The 17,963-nt window shown below is 37.8% G+C and overlaps 1 protein-coding gene across 5 annotated transcripts in view; it reads right to left on the reverse strand.

Annotated features, from left to right (window-relative positions):
* The window catches only part of MAP3K4 (mitogen-activated protein kinase kinase kinase 4), a 126,536-nt gene that overhangs the window by 44,357 nt on the left and 64,216 nt on the right, over window positions 1-17,963 (reverse strand). For all 5 annotated transcript variants that reach the window (XR_001107295.2, XM_064360479.1, XM_012451140.2 and 2 more), the window contains exon 4: window positions 1,271-1,513. Coding sequence is in view for 4 of the 5 variants with exons in the window: in XM_064360479.1 (XP_064216549.1) it covers window positions 1,271-1,513 (243 nt within the window). In the remaining variant the exon portion in view is untranslated. The remainder of the gene's footprint in view (window positions 1-1,270; window positions 1,514-17,963) is intronic.

Raw genomic sequence — 17,963 nt, forward strand, 5'->3', positions numbered from 1 at the left:
TTACCAAAAAGTGTTCTGTTCAGATTATATAGAAATCAATTTCTCTATTAAAGTTGTCACTTAGGAGCTTGTAACTGATCTGTGAATGCATTTAAACCAAAATTTCTACTTTCTTTTTACTCTAGCAGTGCTACATTAATCTAAGTATTGTTTTCATTTTTCAAAGTATTATAACATACATTACTATTTAGTCCTCACCATAGCCCCATCAGCAAAAGATAAATTCCACCTTGGAATTTATATACCAGGCTGTATTTCTGAAGTACTTGTTTTATAAAGAAGGGAGCTGACAAGTATTTACAAAAATGTCCTAGATAACCACTGGGACGCTGAGGATGAGTTAAAAGCAAGGTCAAGGAGAGCAAGACAATAACCAGAAAACAAGACGGTGAGAAGGAAGGGAAGCTAACGGGAAACAGAGCTCTGGCTGGTGCTAAGTACCAACCAAAGGGATGGAAATGAGATGCAGGGGGCAATCTCCAAATGACTTTCATTAGTCATTCTATTCTACTCCTAATTAAACGAACAACTCCTATTTTGTACCTACTGTGTTCATCTGCCTTTCCTCAATCTGTACCGCTCACGTATGCTCTGTCCTTTCATTCACAGAGCCAGGTAGCTCTTAGCCTTCAAGCCCTATGGGATAGACACGTACAGTCTACAAAAAACATATCAACCTTTCTTCTTTTGGGATGTTAGTATCATAAATCATAAGTACAGACCCTCTTCAGCACTCACTCTGCTGGATATAACTGCTTCAAGCCATTCCTCTGCTGCTCCTGGGATATCAAACCCACATAAGATCCCATCCAGAATGAACAACAAGGAAGAAATCATAAGTTGTCACTACTGTTTAAATCACACCACTGCTTAAGCAAGTAAAAAGTCCAAACCCCTCCCCTATGTCCATTCTAGACACTTATCTCTTTACATGTACTTCAAATAGAACAAAAAATTAAATATATCTAAGGGTCTTATATTCTACCTCTTATGAATGAATTTTAAATTTTAGTCTTCAAAGACTGAAATCTTAAAACACTTAGAACAAGGAAGTGGATGACAGAAAGGATGAACCACAATCTTATCTTTGAGGGCTGCATATAAAGAACATTTTAAATTACCCTAAAAAATACAGCTTAAAAACATAGACAAACACCCATTTTTCAGTATTTGTCACAATTAAGAAAAAAAAGAACTCTTAAAATAAAAATGATAAGCCTGTAGGATAATATAATAATTGCTAAATATTTTAAAGCGATTTGAAGCAGACCTGCTTAATACTCAAGAGAGAGGGTTCTCCAGCAGGTCTCTGCTCCAATCTTAATTTCAGACACTCATGTATGACATTCAGAAGGACTCGGCAGAGAACGAGGAAGGCAGGTTCGAATGAAGGTAAATCCATGGCCTTCAGCTCTTCCCACGACACAGCGCTGTGTTTCTGCTCAGATGAAGGTGGTGTTCTTGACAACTGCACATAATCTGAACCCCACATGGGATCTGGAAATTCAGAAAACTACAACAAAAATTCAACAGGCAAAGATTAAAAAAGCATACAAGACAATGTCCTATGGTTGTGGTTATAAACTATTATTCTCTACAACGTAGTGATGAATCTACAAAATTCTAATTTTACAGGGAAAAGAATATTTAATAATTTAATGAATTTAATCATTCAACATATTCAGCATAGATCCAAAAAGTTCTAAAAGTGCTGGAAATTATGATGAGAACTAAAACCAAATTGCAATACTTTTATCAAAGAAGTGTATTAGAAAAAGAATCAAGTTCATCTTTAACATTTTTGGCATCACACTTAACATGATTAGAACACTTTATTTTTAAGGTTATATATAGTACTATCCACAAGTATCTCTAGACTGGGGAAAAAAAACAGAGAATTACTAAAATTAGAGAAAACATTACAAAATCAAGTAACAGTTCATCCTAAGTAGCCATTTATGAAAACATAAAAACTAATCAGTTCCACTAATTCTTCTGTTCATTTGTTCTCCTAAGCTGTACTGAATGATGCTAATAGAAAAATGAAAAAAATCGTAAGATCAACCTGATCAGCACTACTCAGTTATGTGTTATTTGATGCTTCCTGGGAACCCTAGTGTTGCCCGCCCATTCTTTTAGTTGTTCCTCTCAAATTCCTTATACCTTTCCCTATAAAGTAGGGAATCTGGAGTATTGGGAGCGTGCTCTCCTTCCTCCTGGCTGCTCCTCCCTGGCTCCCCAAGTCCCCTACTTCTCCTTCCTTTGATCCTCACCCACCTTCTTCCTGCTCCATGGAAGCTGTTTCTCCCCTCCCCATCACTCCCCACTAGAACTCCTGCTCTCTGCCATCATAGTATTTCACATTCCACCATAACTTGGTGACAGAAATTCCTGAGGGCAAGGACTTTCACTTCCTTACCACTATATTACCAAGGACCGTCCCCATGCCTGGCACTGATTACAGCAGACAGTAATTGCTGCTGCATTCATGAATGATAGCCTCATCTGCCACTTCCAAGCGCTGCCCTGTCCTGCCCATCTATCAAATACAGCCCAGACAACTTGAGCTGATATGGAAGATCTTCCTTGATCTGGTCTCACCCTCCGGTGCTGCCTTCTCTATGGCCTCCACCTAACACGCTCCACCAACCCTCACATGCGTGTGCCATCCCCAACCTGACTGGAGGTGAGCCTCCTCACCTGGAAATGCTCACCTCTTTATTTCCACTTCAAAATCCTTAGTTTTCAAGGCTCACCTCATGATACCCTTCCAGTGACTTTCTTCCTGTCCCAACAGCATACCAACTAAAACACTCTAAACCCTGAGTTCACCTTGACCTTCATGATAGAGATAGTGTGGCTTAAAGAGAAAACAACCACGGTCCAAAAATCAGAAAAGCTGGTTTCAAGTCACTTAATTAGCGATGTGATTCCGGAAGCACTGAGTAGTCTCTCGGGATAGGTTTCTTCATTTTAAAAATAGAGCATCATCTACCTCTTATCAAGATTAAACAGCATGCTGTATACATGGGAAAAGCACCTTAAAAACATACTAAACACAACGTCTGTAAAATCACTATTGTTAACATGTTGGTCTTTCCTACTAGACCACTAGTTGCTTTACAGCAAATAGAGGCAGCCATATCTTAAGTGAGGTTTGCATAAACCCCCATATCTAGAACTTTTGGAGGACTCAATACCTAAATTGCAAAAAGCCTCAGCTGCAGAGTGGACTATTTTTTATGGCCATTATCTTCTTCAGGATGATTCCCTGTTCCTGTGTTTTTTGCATTTCCAATGGACAGTTTGGCTTTCATTAATTAACGCCCATTCACGGCCTTCCACATTTTTCTTTCCTTGAACCATACATGTACACGTTTAACATGCTTTATCAGTTCCACTAAACAGTCCTTAAATCCACCTTCTCCTCTATACTCTAACTGCCTTGACTCACACTGGATCTTCAACTGCTATTCTGATTACAACACGTCAATTCACTGACCGATCAATAACCCCCAAAGTGATTTTGTTCGAAGGCTTGTCTTAGCCTTTCTAATTTAAAATGCGATGCGTCACTGATGGCCCTAAGTGTCAGACACTTTTATTTAGGCTAATGGTCAGGTCTCTGCATAGATCTTGATCCTTATCTCCTGCCACCACCTTTTCTCCTTTACCCATAACAAACATGTCTCTGTGCTTTTGTACAAATTAATAGCTTTTCTTATCAGAAGTTAGGATCTGCTGACAGTGTCCTGTCGCTGGTGAACTCTTCCTCTCATTAGGAAGAGGCCCAGATGCCACCTCCTCTATGAAGTTTTCTGTGACTGCCTCAAATAACACATTTAATCTCTCTCTTTTCTTTTTTTGAGACAGAGTCTCCTCTGTTGCCCAGGCTGGAGTGCAATGGCACGATCTCGGCTCACTGCAACCTGTGCCTCCCAGGTTCAAGTGATTCTCCTGCCTCAGCCTCCTGAGTAGCGGGGATTACAGGCATGTGCCACCATGCCCAGCTAATTTTTGTATTTTTAGTAGACATGGGGTTTCACCATGTTGGCCAGGCTGATCTCGAACTCCTGACCTTGTGATCCGCCTGCCTCAGCCTCCCAAAGGGCTGGGATTACAGGTGTGAGCCACTGCGTCAGTCCAATCTCTCCCTTTTCTCACAATATTTGTGCCCTGAAAATGCTTCCTGATGTATTTATCATGCTTTACTGTAATGCATTATTTTATCTATTTGCCCATTAGACCATCAGTTCCATAAAAAAGATTGTTCATCTCTAGTTAACTGTCTCCAAAACTGAGCTCAGTAATTGCCACATAATAGATGCTGAACAAATGTCTGATGAGTAATAGGTAAATATTCCTATAACAGTGCCAGTGTCTCTTCTTCCCCAGCTATTATCAGTCTAACACTAAAGAATGGAACACATGATATCATCAACCTTGGTTACAAGCTCTTAGTTCTAAAATTCGCTACTGCACTCCTTAATGTCAACAGTAACTATTTTTGTGATAGGCTGACAAGGTCTACAGTTTTAAAAGTGAATGCTTTGATTTTCAAAAATAACACATATACTTGGCATAACTGAGATACATTTAATGATAGAAACGAGGATATGCCGTCTTCTTAGTATAAAATTCCCACAAAAATTAAATGCCTGAAAGGAAAAAACTGTTTCTTAAAACAGACATTTAATCTATTATAACCTGACATCAAACAAATACAATGTTAGTATATAACCACTAAAACATAAAGTTGGTAGAACATACTAAGTGTTTCCACATAGTAATCTGCATTAGCACTAAGAAAAACAAGATTAAAATTGTCCTTCTACATTTAATACGTATTTTTGCCCTTAAATTAGTATATACTTGGGTTTCCCTAACAGGCAAGAATTTCTAAAATAGCCACTAAAATGATGACTTGTGATAAACGTGGTCAGGGTTGTGAAAGAAAAATAAATCTTAGAGCCCTCAAATCACTAAGCTAAAGGGAAAAGTCAAGCTGGGAACTGCTCAGGGCAAACCTGCCTCCCGTTCTATTCCCTCTGCTCACTGAGATCAATGTCTATCTGATTGCCTCCTTTGGAAAAGCTAATCAGAAATTCAGAAGAATGCAATGTTTTGTCTCTCACCTACCTGTGACCTGGAAACACCAGCCCTGCTTTGAGTTGTCCTGCCTTCTGGATAGAACCAATGTACATTTTACATAAATTGATTGATGTCCCATGTCTCCCTAAAATGTGTAAAACCAAGGTGTGCCCCGACCACCCTGGGCTCATGTCATCAGGACCTCCTGAGGCTGTGTCACAGGTGCACGTCCTCGACCTTGGCAAAATAAACTTTCTAAATTAACAGAACTGTCTCAGATATTCAGGGTTCACAGCTCAAGATATGTCTAAGTAAAGGCTTTAGACAGCGTAAATGCGTCCCTCCACCGCCTCTGGTATAATGATATCAGAAAACAATGTTTACATAAAGCTCTATAAATTCAGCAAACTTTCTAAGATAAAAATCTAAATAATTCTTTTGGCATTCCAAGCAGTCTCGGCCTGCTGATGTTGTCAGTGCAGGGCCACACTGCCTGGGAGAGCCAACAGCCAGTTCTACACAGTCACCAAGGAAACTCCTTCCTGCTGGAAGTGGCTGTATGTCAATACATGTCCAGACAGAGAAGAGCAGATGTTTAAAAATTTCAGCACTTAAGAGAAAACAGCAATTTCCTTAAGAGACCAAAGTGACAAATCAGAACAGGTGGTTCAATTAATTCTAATTTAATGTAGAAAACAGGGGAGAAAAATAAACATAGTCTAATACAAGATCTCATTAAAGTCCTCTGGAAAAAAACTAAGATTTCTGAAATAAACTGAAGAAAGACAGTGAAAATAGAGTGAACACTGCTAAAACTGATCTAATAATCTAGAATTAACTGCAGAAATTACCACTATAACTCAGAGCAAAAAAAAAAAAGTTGAAATGGAAACTTTGAGTAAAAAACAAGAGACGTGGAAGTCAGATCTAGGGGCTCTAACATAAGAACACCAGGAGTTCAATTAAGAAAAAGCCTGGATCTTGCATTCCAAATTATTACAATAAAACAAGAGAGTGGAGAAAGGAACAGTGCAGTGCAGGAACACGTATCTGTTATCGTCTTATTCCAGTGAAGAGTACAGGATCAGACACAGTGTAAAACCCCAGATCAATCCCAGCCAAACTGGGAAGATTCAATAATATAACAACATGGATAAAAATGCATAGTAAATTCTTATAATTTTATATTGCCTTGGCATGCACTTTGAATCTAAGTGGAACTTTCTACAGCAGAAGCAGGGATCTGTCACCCTTGACACAGGGTGTAGCTCTACACTGCCTCCCAGTTCCTCAATGTGGTTGATCCAGATATCCGCCTTAAACAACTTCCTCCTGGTGATCCCCTCCCTATGGACAGCTACACACAGCCTCCTTCACTGGCCCTGACCCTCATACCTCTTGTGGATAGTCCAGACACGACACTGTGACTATCTCTGTAAGAGCGTGACCTCCTGGAACTTGTGCTTGCTTGCTTTAAACTCACCAATTAAACCTCCCTGAAAGAAACCTGTTTGGACAACACCTTGGACTCCATGAAGGCACTGGCCCTTCATGGATCCCTCCCTCTCTCCCTGCCTGCACTTCCTGACCCCTGTGTGAGTGGCCTCTAGGCGTGCTGTGTACCCTCTAAGACCTGTAAGTAATAAAATCTTTATTTCCACCTTGTGTCTCTTCTAATCATTGAAAGGGTACTCTCCATTGTAGAGATACTATATTAAGACCATGCAACATAATTACAATAGTTTTGATGTCATGGTGTGTAGATTTGACAAACCCATAATAAAGTCAATGTGGAAGAAAGTAATGCACAAAAATAAAAACAGCCCAGAAACTTCTGAAAAGAAAGAATGGGCAAAATTGTTCTAGAAGATATCAAACCTTACTAATAAACCTACTCTTAAAATAGAAAAATACTGCACAGTAATAAAAAGATCCCAACAGAGAAACATACCCAATTATCTGTGATTTAATGTAAAATATATTGCACAGTAATAAACAGATCAGAACAGAGAAACGTACCCAATTATCCATAATTTAATGTAAAAAAGGTAGGCAGCAGTTCAAGAAGTTGGCAAATAATGGATTATCTAAGTTATGTTATAAGCAATTAATGGAAAAATAATGATATGCTTACCTCATACAATACCTCACAGTATCTCAAGTATTCATTTCTAAAATTATGCAGCTGTTTTAGAAATTGTTACTGGTTATTATGGGTAATCAAAGTATGTAATAAACACAAAAATACATGTGGAATAATATATTTGGAAAAAGAAATTCCCAAAGTAGTAAAATCTAAAGATAGAGTTATACATTAGGTTAAACTGTATAAACATTCCCACTTCAGTTTACTGTAAATGATCAAATATTGACAAGTTAGTACAGTTCAAACTGAAAAAAAGAATTCTGGGAGAAAGTGGTGGCAACAGGATTTCAATTTCCCTTCAACACCCTCTCATAAAAATGGAGCAGCGAGGACAGCAAAACCAAAACTCTGTGAGACAAACCTCCAACAAAACTAGGTGAAAAGGGGTCTTTATGACTCCCCAAAGAGAAGAGGTGGTGGGAAAACCATAAACAGTTCCAAGAGCCATGCAGTATCAGCATCAGTGGAGGGAAGCAGAGAAAATTAACAGGGTATCTGAAGAGCCTAAAGGGACAGATCCCCAAGTCAGGAGGAGTGCTCTGTGGAAAGCTCACAGACTCTACAGAGAACTTCTGTGAAATTAGGAATGATTTTGGTGCTAATCATGAGTGAATGCAAGGGGCTGGCAGTAAGATCTAGAAGGAGCTGCAGTGGTTTAGGCCCTATAAGCTCTTAAAACTAGTACCCAAAATTCCCTTTCAGGAATTCTGGGCTACACACCAAGAAAAAGACTGCTCGAGTGAAATCCAATTTCCCAGTAAAGGACAAAAGGAGGAAATGAAAGAGGAGATGGAGAACATGGGAAGAAAAACAGTCCACAGACCTCAAACAGTAACAGAGAAGATGGTTTGAAAGTTGAGAAGAAGGTTCTCAGTGCCCCAACCCCAACCACTTTCCTAACTCCCTCTCTCCTTGAAGTTCATGGAAGCAAGTATCATGTTTAAAAATAAGCAAGAGAAAAGAACTAATGTAGAATCTAGCACAGGGTTATCATAAGCAGAGAGAGAAAAAGGAGAATAACTCTCAAGACAGTGAGTGCTTGCCAGGAAGGTATGTCCACCAGGATGAGAACTGTAGCCTGATTTCTGAAATAAGCTAAAAGAAATTAAGAAAATCTAATGACCAGTGATGAGAGCATTTTTCCTATGTTTTTGGCCTCATATATGCCTTCTTTTGAAAAGTGTCTGTTCATACCCTTCGCTCACTTTTGAATGGGTTTGTTTTTTTCTTGTAAATTTGTTTTAGTTCTTTGTAGATTCTGGATATTAGCCCTTTGCCAGGTGGGTAGATTGCAAAAAATTTTTCCCATTCTGTTGGTTACCAGTTCACTCTAATGATTGTTTCTTTTGCTGTACAAAAGCTCTGGAGTTTAATTAGATTCCATTTGTCTATTTTGGCTTTTGTTGCTAATGCTTTTGGTGTTTTAGTCAGGAAGTCCTTGCCTACGCCTATATCCTGAATGGTTTTGCCTAGGTTTTCTTCTAGAGTTTTTATGGTGTTAGGTCTTATGAGTAACTCTTTAATCCATCTGGAGTTAATTTTAGTGTAAGGTGTCAGGAAGGGGTCCAGTTTCTGCTTTCTGTACATGGCTAGCCAGTTTTCTCAACACAATTTATTAAACAGGGCATCCTTTCCCCATTGCTTGTTTTTGTCAGGTTTGTCAAAGATCAGATGGTTGTCATCACTGGTCATTAGAGAAAGGCAAATCAAAACCACACTGGGATACCATCTCACGCCAGTTAGAATGGTGTTCATTAAAAAATCTGGAGACAATAGATGTTGGAGAGGATGTGGAGAAATAGGAACACTTTTACACACTGTTGATGGGAGTATACATTAGTTCAGCCATCGTGGAAGACAGTGTGGCGATTCCTCAAAGACCTAGAAACAGAAATTCTATTTGACCCAGTAATCCCATTACTGGGTATATACCCAAAGGATTATAAATCTTTTTATTATAAACACACATGCACATATATGTTCACTGCAGCACTGTTTACAATAGCAAAGACCTGGAACCAATCCAAATGTCCATCGACTATAGACTGGACAAGGAAAACGTGGCACATCTACACCATGGAACACTATGCAGCCATAAAAAACAATGAGTTCGTGTCCTTTGTAGGGACATGGATGAATCTGGAAACCATCATTCTCAGCAAACTGACACAAGAACAGAAAATCAAACACTGCATGTTCACGCTCATAGGCGGATGTTGAACAATGAGAACACATGGACACAGGGAGGGGAGCATCACACACTGGGGTCTGTTGGTGGGGGTTGGGGAGGGATAACATGGGGAGAAATGCCAGATATAGGTGACGGGGGAGATGGAGGCAGCAAACCACATTGCCATGTATCTACCTATGCAATAATCCTGCATGATCTGCATTTGTACCCCAGAACCTAAAGTACAATTAAAAAAAAAGAAACTAAGAAAATCATAAAAATATAAAATGACATAAATTAGAATTAGAAAAAAACTCAGTGGTAGAACTCAGAATTTTTTTAATTTTTAAATCAAAAATCAAATCAATTTTTTTATTCCAAAAATCAAAAACAAATTAGAAGGTAGGTAAGAGCAAATAAACAGAATAGATAATGCCTTCACTGAAATGAGGTCAACAAAAGCAAACTTTATAACTCAATAAGAAACAAAGAAAAAGAAAAGATCTGAAATGAAGTGACAGAGAAGACGGGCAAAGTAGGTCCAAAATATATAAAGAACAGTTCCCAAAGAGAACTGAATCAGAGAAGCAAAAAAATGTGAAACTGTAAGTAACTCACTAGAAATTTAAAACAGTCTGACAAAAAAAAAAAAAGACAAAAAAAAAACAAACAAATAACCCTGAAACTATATTCAAAGTGCACACCATCTATCTGAAAATATTAAACTGGAAAAACCAACACCATGTAAAACTAGCAGAGTTTAAAGAAAAAAATCCTTTCAGTATTCAGCAAACACACAAAACAAAGTTCTTGTAAGTGGAAACAAAAAAATCACATTGTCATCAGACCTTTCAACATCAATGCTTCCTGTCAAAAGACAATGAATAACAAATTTATCCAAAGAAAGAAAATATAAACCAAAGATTTTATGGACAGTCAAACAAAATTCCAAGTATAAATGTTGCAAACTGTTAGAAACAGGAAGTACTGTCCTCCTGAGCCCTGACTCAGAAATCTACTAAAGAACAGGTATCACTCAACCAGAATTACTCAAGAGACTAGGATATAGTAATTAAAAATGAGACTTTAAACAAAATCCAAAACTTCTATCTACATGTCTACTATCAGTATTTTATCTATCTACACACATACACACAACGCTGAAGAACTGAGACTAAATGACAGCTATGGAGAAGAAAGTACTGTCATACATGGCTGTATGATGTGACAATATAGATATACCACAACACCAAAGTCAGGGGAAAAGGAAAGGGCATACGTAATACTTTAGCATTTCATTGGCAGTAAAAGAAAAGGATAATTCCAATATAGTTCAAAGTTGGGAACAAACAGATTAAAAAATTGAAGGAGGGATATTAGGGGTATTATGTAAAGATAATAACACAAAGACATCTTGGGGGAAATAAACTCATCTTAAACGTTAGAAGTAAATAAATAAACAAAACTACATACTTCCAAAAAGCTTACACTATAAATTTGAAGGATAAAACATAAAATGTTTTAAAATATTAACTATGCCTGTCAGAGAAGCTAAACTTCTTTGAAAATACATTTAGATTTTCTTATAAAACCAAGTATCTTCTTTTTTTTTTTTTTTTTTTTTTTTTATTGCATTTTAGGTTTTGGGGTACATGTGAAAAACATGCAAGGTTGTTGCTTAGGTGCATACGTGGCAGTGTGATTTGCTGCCTTCCTCCCCTTCACCCATATCTGGCATTTCTCCCCATGCTATCCCTCCCCAATTCCCCACCCCCCCGCTGTCCCCCCCACTCCCCCACAACAGACCCCCATGTATAGTGCTCCCCTCCCTGTGTCCATGTGTTCTCCTTGTTCAACACCCGCCTATGAGTGAGAACATGTGGTGTTTGATTTTGTGTTCTTGCGTCAGTTTGCTGAGAATGATGGTTTCCAGGTTCATCCATGTCCCTACAAAGGACGCGAACTCCTCGTTTTTAATGGCTGCATAATATTCCATGGTGTATATGTGCCACATTTTTCCTGTCCAGTCTATCATCGATGGGCATTTGGGTTGGTTCCAGGTCTTTGCTATTGTAAACTGTGCTGCAATGAACATTCGTGTGCATGTGTCCTTATAGTAGAACGATTTATAATCCTTTGGATATATGCCCAGTAATGGGATTGCTGGGTCAAATGGAATTTCTATTTCTAGGTCCTTGAGGAATCGCCACACTGTTTTCCACAATGGTTGAACTAATTTACACTCCCACCAACAGTGTAAAAGTGTTCCTATTTCTCCACATCCTCTCCAGCATCTGTTGTCTCCAGATTTTTTAATGATTGCCATTCTAACTGGTGTGAGATGGTATCTCAATGTAGTTTTGATTTGCATTTCTCTAATGGCCAGTGATGATGAGCATTTTTTCATATGCTTGTTGGCCTCATGTATGTCTTCTTTTGTAAAGTATCTGTTCATGTCCTTTGCCACTTTTGAATGGGCTTGTTTGTTTTTTTCTTGTAAATCTTTTTTAGCTCGTTGTAAATTCTGGATATCAGCCCTTTGTCAGATGGGTAGGCTGCAAAAATTTTTTCCCATTCTGTTGGTTGCCGATTCACTCTATTGACTGTTTCTTTTGCTGTGCAGAAGCTGTGGAGTTTGATTAGGTCCCATTTGTCTATTTTGGCTTTTGTTGCCAATGCTTTTGGTGTTTTGGTCATGAAGTCCTTGCCTACTCCTATGTCCTGAATGGTTTTGCCTAGGTTTCCTTCTAGTGTTTTTATGGTGTTAGGTCTTACGTTTAAGTCTTTAATCCATCTGGAGTCAATTTTAGTGTAAGGTGTCAGGAAGGGGTCCATTTTCTGCTTTCTGCATATGGCTAGCCAGTTTTCCCAACACCACTTATTGAACAGGGAATCCTTTCCCCATTGCTTGTTTTTATCAGGTTTGTCAAAGATCAGGTGGTTGTAGATATGTTGTGTTGCCTCCGATGCCTCTGTTCTGTTCCATTGGTCTATATCTCTGTTTTGGTACCAGTACCATGCTGTTTTGATTACTGTAGCCTTGTAGTAGAGTTTGATGTCTGGTAGTGTGATGCCTCCTGCTTTGTTCTTTTTGCTTAGAATTGACTTGGCTATGCGGGCTCTCTTTTGGTTCCATATGAAGTTTAAGGTGGTTTTTTCCAGTTCTGTGAAGAAGGTCATTGGTAGCTTGATGGGGATAGCATTGAATCTGTATATTACTTTGGGCAGTATGGCCATTTTCACGATATTAATTCTTCCTAACCATGAACATGGAATGTTTCTCCATCTGTTTGTGTCCTCTCTTATTTCGTTGAGCAGTGATTTGTAGTTCTCCTTGAAGAGGTCCTTTACATTCCTTGTTAGTTGTATTCCTAGGTATTTTATTCTCTTTGTAGCGATTGTGAATGGCAGTTCGTTCTTGATTTGGCTCTCTTTAAGTCTGTTATTGGTGTATAGGAACGCTTGTGATTTTTGCACATTGATTTTGTATCCTGAGACTTTGCTGAAGTTGCTTATCAGTTTCAGGAGCTTTTGGGCTGAGATGAGGGGGTCTTCTAGATATACAATCATGTCGTCTGCAAATAGAGACAATTTGACTTCCTCCTTTCCTAATTGAATACCCTTTATTTCTTTTTCTTGCCTGATTGCTCTGGCTAGAACTTCCAGTACTATATTGAATAGGAGTGGTGAGAGAGGGCATCCTTGTCTAGTGCCCGATTTCAAAGGGAATGCTTCCAGTTTTTGCCCGTTCAGTATGATATTGGCTGTCGGTTTGTCGTAAATAGCTTTTATTATTTTGAGATACGTTCCATCGATACCTAGTTTATTGAGGGTTTTTAGCATAAAGGGCTGTTGAATTTTGTCGAAGGCCTTCTCTGCATCAATTGAGATAATCATGTGGTTTTTGTCTTTGGTTCTGTTTATGTGGTGAATTACATTTATAGACTTGCGTATATTGAACCAGCCTTGCATCCCCGGGATGAATCCTACTTGATCATGGTGGATAAGCTTTTTGATGTGCTGTTGTAATCGGCTTGCCATTATTTTATTGAAGATTTTTGCATCTATGTTCATCATGGATATTGGCCTGTAGTTTTCTTTTCTTGTTGAGTCTCTGCCAGGTTTTGGTATTAGGATGATGTTGGTCTCATAAAATGATTTGGGAAGGATTCCCTCTTTTTGGATTATTTGGAATAGTTTCAGTAGGAATGGTATCAGTTCCTCTTTGTATGTCTGGTAGAATTCAGCTGTGAACCCATCTGGGCCTGGGCTTTTTTTGGGTGGTAGGCTCTTAATTGCTGCCTCGACTTCAGACCTTGTTATTGGTCTATTCAGGGTTTCGACTTCTTCCTGGTTTAGGCTTGGCAGGAGGCAGCTGTCCAGGAATTTATCCATTTCCTCCAGGTTTTCTAATTTATGTGCATAGAGTTGTTTGTAATAATCTCTGATGATGGTTTGAATTTCTGTAGAATCTGTGGTGATATCCCCTTTGTCATTTTTTATTGCATCTATTTGGTTATTCTCTCTTTTCTTTTTTATTAGTCTGGCTAGTGGTCTGTCTATTTTGTTGATCTTTTCAAAAAACCAGCTCCTGGATTTATTGATTTTTTGAAGGGTTTTTCGTGTCTCTATCTCCTTCAATTCTGCTTTGATCTTAGTTATTTCTTGTCTTCTGCTAGGTTTTGAGTTTTTTTGATCTTGCTCCTCTAGCTCTTTCAATTTTGACGATAGGGTGTCAATTTTAGATCTCTCCTTTCTTCTCATGTGGGCACTTATTGCTATATATTTTCCTCTAGAGACTGCTTTAAATGTGTCCCAGAGATTCTGGTATGTGGTGTCTTCATTCTCAAAACCAAGTATCTTACATAATTCTTATAAAAACAAATTAAAAACCAATACCTAAAACAAAATTTTAAGAAATCTATGAATAGGTCGACAAATGTGTGCCATACGATGGAATATTATTCAGCCATAAAAAGGAATGAAGCACCGATACATATCATAGCAAGGATGAACCTTGAAAACATTATGCAACTGAAAGAAACCAGTCTCAAAAGACCACATACTGTATGACCCCATTAGACGGCTAGGTGAATATTAAAGAGACAGAAAGTAGATTAGCGGTTGCCTAGGAATGGGGCTAGTGAGAAAAGGAGGTGACTTCTTTTTGGTGTGAAAATGTTCCAAAGTTAGACAGTGAGGACAGTTGCAGTGGCGATGGTTACACAACTCCAAATATACAGAACCACTGAACTGAACACTTTAAAACAGTGAATTTTATGCTATGTGAATTATATCTCAATAAAGCTATTATTTTGGAAATATAATAGAAAAAAAAAAGAGAATCTAATTGTATACCTAAATTTTAGTCAGTGACAGAGCCCCAAGAAGAAATGTTCCCAAATTCTTTAAAATGCAGTTATCTGATGTTACATCCATAGAGAGTTATACCCCAAGGATGACCAAAAACAAAACTTGAATTGTTTTCCAGTAATCAAACTGAGATAATTGTGTATTTTATTCTATCATACCTGGTATTACAGAAAACTGGGCTTCTCAATAAAAAAGAAAGGCAGTGATAAATGGATTAAGTCAGAAACGATTAAGCAAAAATCTGAAATCCTGAATTAGAATCAGAAGTGTCAGAATGGACTTGTGATGCATTTTTGTCTGTGTTTTCATCTGTCCACTAAAGACTAAAACAATGACCAGCCACAATTTCAGTTGCAATGAACAAAGCTGGTGTCAGATTGTGGTCTTGGAATATACTATTTCTCAATAAAAGGAACTAGGGTTCCTTGAAAATATATCTGATTCTCGACAGCCAGGTACAGTGGCTCATGCCTGTCATCTCAACACTCTGGGAGGCTGAGGTGTACATATCACTTGAGGTCAGAGTTTGAGACAGGCCTGGCCAACATGGGGTAACCTCATCTCTAATAAAAATACAAAAAATTAGCTGGGCATGGTGGCGAATGCCTGTAATTACAGCTACTTGGGAGGCTGAGGCACAAGAATCACTTGAGCCCAGGAGACAGAGGTTGCAGTGAGCCGAGATTGTGCCACTGCATTCTAGCCTAGTAAAGAGAGTGAGACCCCATCTCAAAAAAAAAAAAAAGAGAGAAAAGAAAAAAGAACATATATCTGATTCTCAACCTGGAACAGAAACACAATGTCAGCCTGGAATAGTCATACTAAATAGCACGGAAGCTATCAAAGGGCTGTGGAAAAAAAAAAGTCAAGGCATTGAATATGTTCCTATTGTCCAAAGATGGGATGTGAATGTTAATTAAAATAATTACTTAAGTAGATTACAGTAATGACATCCATGGACTGAAATGTACCAAATATGTTTAAATTCAAGAGTTCAAAATCATACTAACACTAATTAGTCACCAATAAATCAAATCATTATTTTAAAAAATAGTAAATAAAAGGGAAAGAATCAAGCACATTTATCTTGTCATTTCCATCAACTATTCCACTAAGTAACCATATAATAGGTGAGGAAAAGTTTATCCTTATAGCAATATCTAATAAGTGAAATGAATAATAAAGAACCTAGTAAATGAAGAAGAAATAAGTAGAATATCCTTAACGAATTAAGGAATCTAGGAATGTTCATCAACTACTCCTAATGGCACAAATAGTCAGACGTGTGTGTGTGTCCTGAGAAAGCAGTGTTAATACAATCCGCCAATAAAAAAAATTATGAATTGGATCAATCCACTCTATCTCATAGCCAATTCACAGAGAACACACAGAAAATAGAAACATGTGGGCCAACTGGGATACAATCATAAAAATTCAGACCCTCCAGGATAAATGACCCTGTTTCTTTATATATGGCAAAAAAAAAAAAAAAAAAAAAAAAAGGCAGGGGAGAATCTACAGACTAAAAAACTTTAGAAATATAATCAACAATGACAACACATGGACATTATCTGCAAACTGATTCAAAGTGTAACAAGAAAACCATGACAATTATAAAATTTTTTCAATAATCTGAGTACACATAAAATAAGGTAGTCATAAAATAATAACAGACATGACTATATAAAAGTGTTAAATTTCTATGCAGTGTTAAGTATCCTAAACAAGTTAAAAGGCAAACTGAAATATTTATAGCCATCACAGAAAAATGAATAAAATTCTTAAATGTAAATAGTTCCAACAGATCAACAAGAGAAAGGCAGCCTAACAGAAAATAAGCAAAATAAATAAGAAAACTAAAAGAAATGCAAATGCCAATAAACATGAAAAACAGGTTCAGTGTCACTAGAAATGAAGAGAAAGATTTAAGCCAGGTGCCAGTGGCTCATGCCTGTAATCCTAGCACTTTGGGAGGCCAATGGGGGCAGATCACTTGAGACCAGGAGTTCGAGACCAGCCTGGCCAACATAATGAAACTCAATCTCTACTAAAAATACAAAAATTAGCCAGGTGTGGTAGTACATGCCTGTAATTCCAGCTACTCGGGAGGCTGAAGCATGAGAATCACTAGAACCTAGGAGGTGGAGGTTGCAGTGAGCTGAGACTGTGCCACTGCTCTCCAGCCTGGACAATGGCGTGAGGCTCTGAACTTTAAAATAAATAAAAATAAATATATATTTCAATATAATTAATTTTTTACTGATCATTGTTGCAATAATGAGAAAAAATCCAATTTCTCCTATACTGTTGGGTAAAGTATAAATTAGTATAGTCTTTTTGGAGAGCAATTTGGCAATATATATCAAAGATGTGTATGTGCATATGTGCATATCCCATGACCTAACAATTCCATTTCAATTAACCATTCTTACAAAAACAACAGAGTAAGTTCACAAAGGGGTGTGTACAACAATGTCTGTGGCTACACTGTTTATACAGCAGAACAATTAAATTTCTATCAAGAGTGAAATAATTAAATAAGTTATGGTACATTCATATAATGGAATACCATGCAGAGCGATATATATTTATAAGGACAGATCCAAAGTAGACAGCATGGAGGAAACCCCTTGGATATGTACAGCATTATCACATTTGTTTTAAAAAATTACATGTGTTACATAACAAAGGCATAATTTATAGAATCACACAAAAACACAAGAAAATATAAACCAGATGATAATTACTCTGAGCAGTGACAGAGGACAGGGACTTTAAAAATATATCCCAATAAATAAACAAAAGGAAAGCATATTGTTTTTTTAAATGAAGTGTTAGATACAAATAGCCTTTACATTACCCTTCAAAAGTGAGTTTCTGTGGTCCTTTACTGGGATTCCATCATAAACTGAAATTCCTACACAGGCCCGTTAAGTGATATAAACAGGTGCACTTGGGTGGCCATAAGACAAGTGGTACACTGGAGCACTTCTGCTGCTAGTCATGTGGGAATGTGGGCCCAGTGTTGACAGACTTCCCAGTATTTCAAGGAAAACACAAAGTACAGATTTTCCCATTTAAAAATGTAAGGCACTAAGTCAAAAAATATTTAAAACACTGTGTGGGACAGAATGTAACTTTGGGAGGCTGTACACTGTCAAGAGCATACATGGCTTTACAGCC

The sequence above is a fragment of the Aotus nancymaae genome, unplaced genomic scaffold (genome assembly GCF_030222135.1).
Source record: "Aotus nancymaae isolate 86718 unplaced genomic scaffold, 86718_ANA_hifiasm-v0.15.2.pri h1tg000040l, whole genome shotgun sequence".
Classification (NCBI taxonomy): domain Eukaryota; kingdom Metazoa; phylum Chordata; class Mammalia; order Primates; family Aotidae; genus Aotus; species Aotus nancymaae.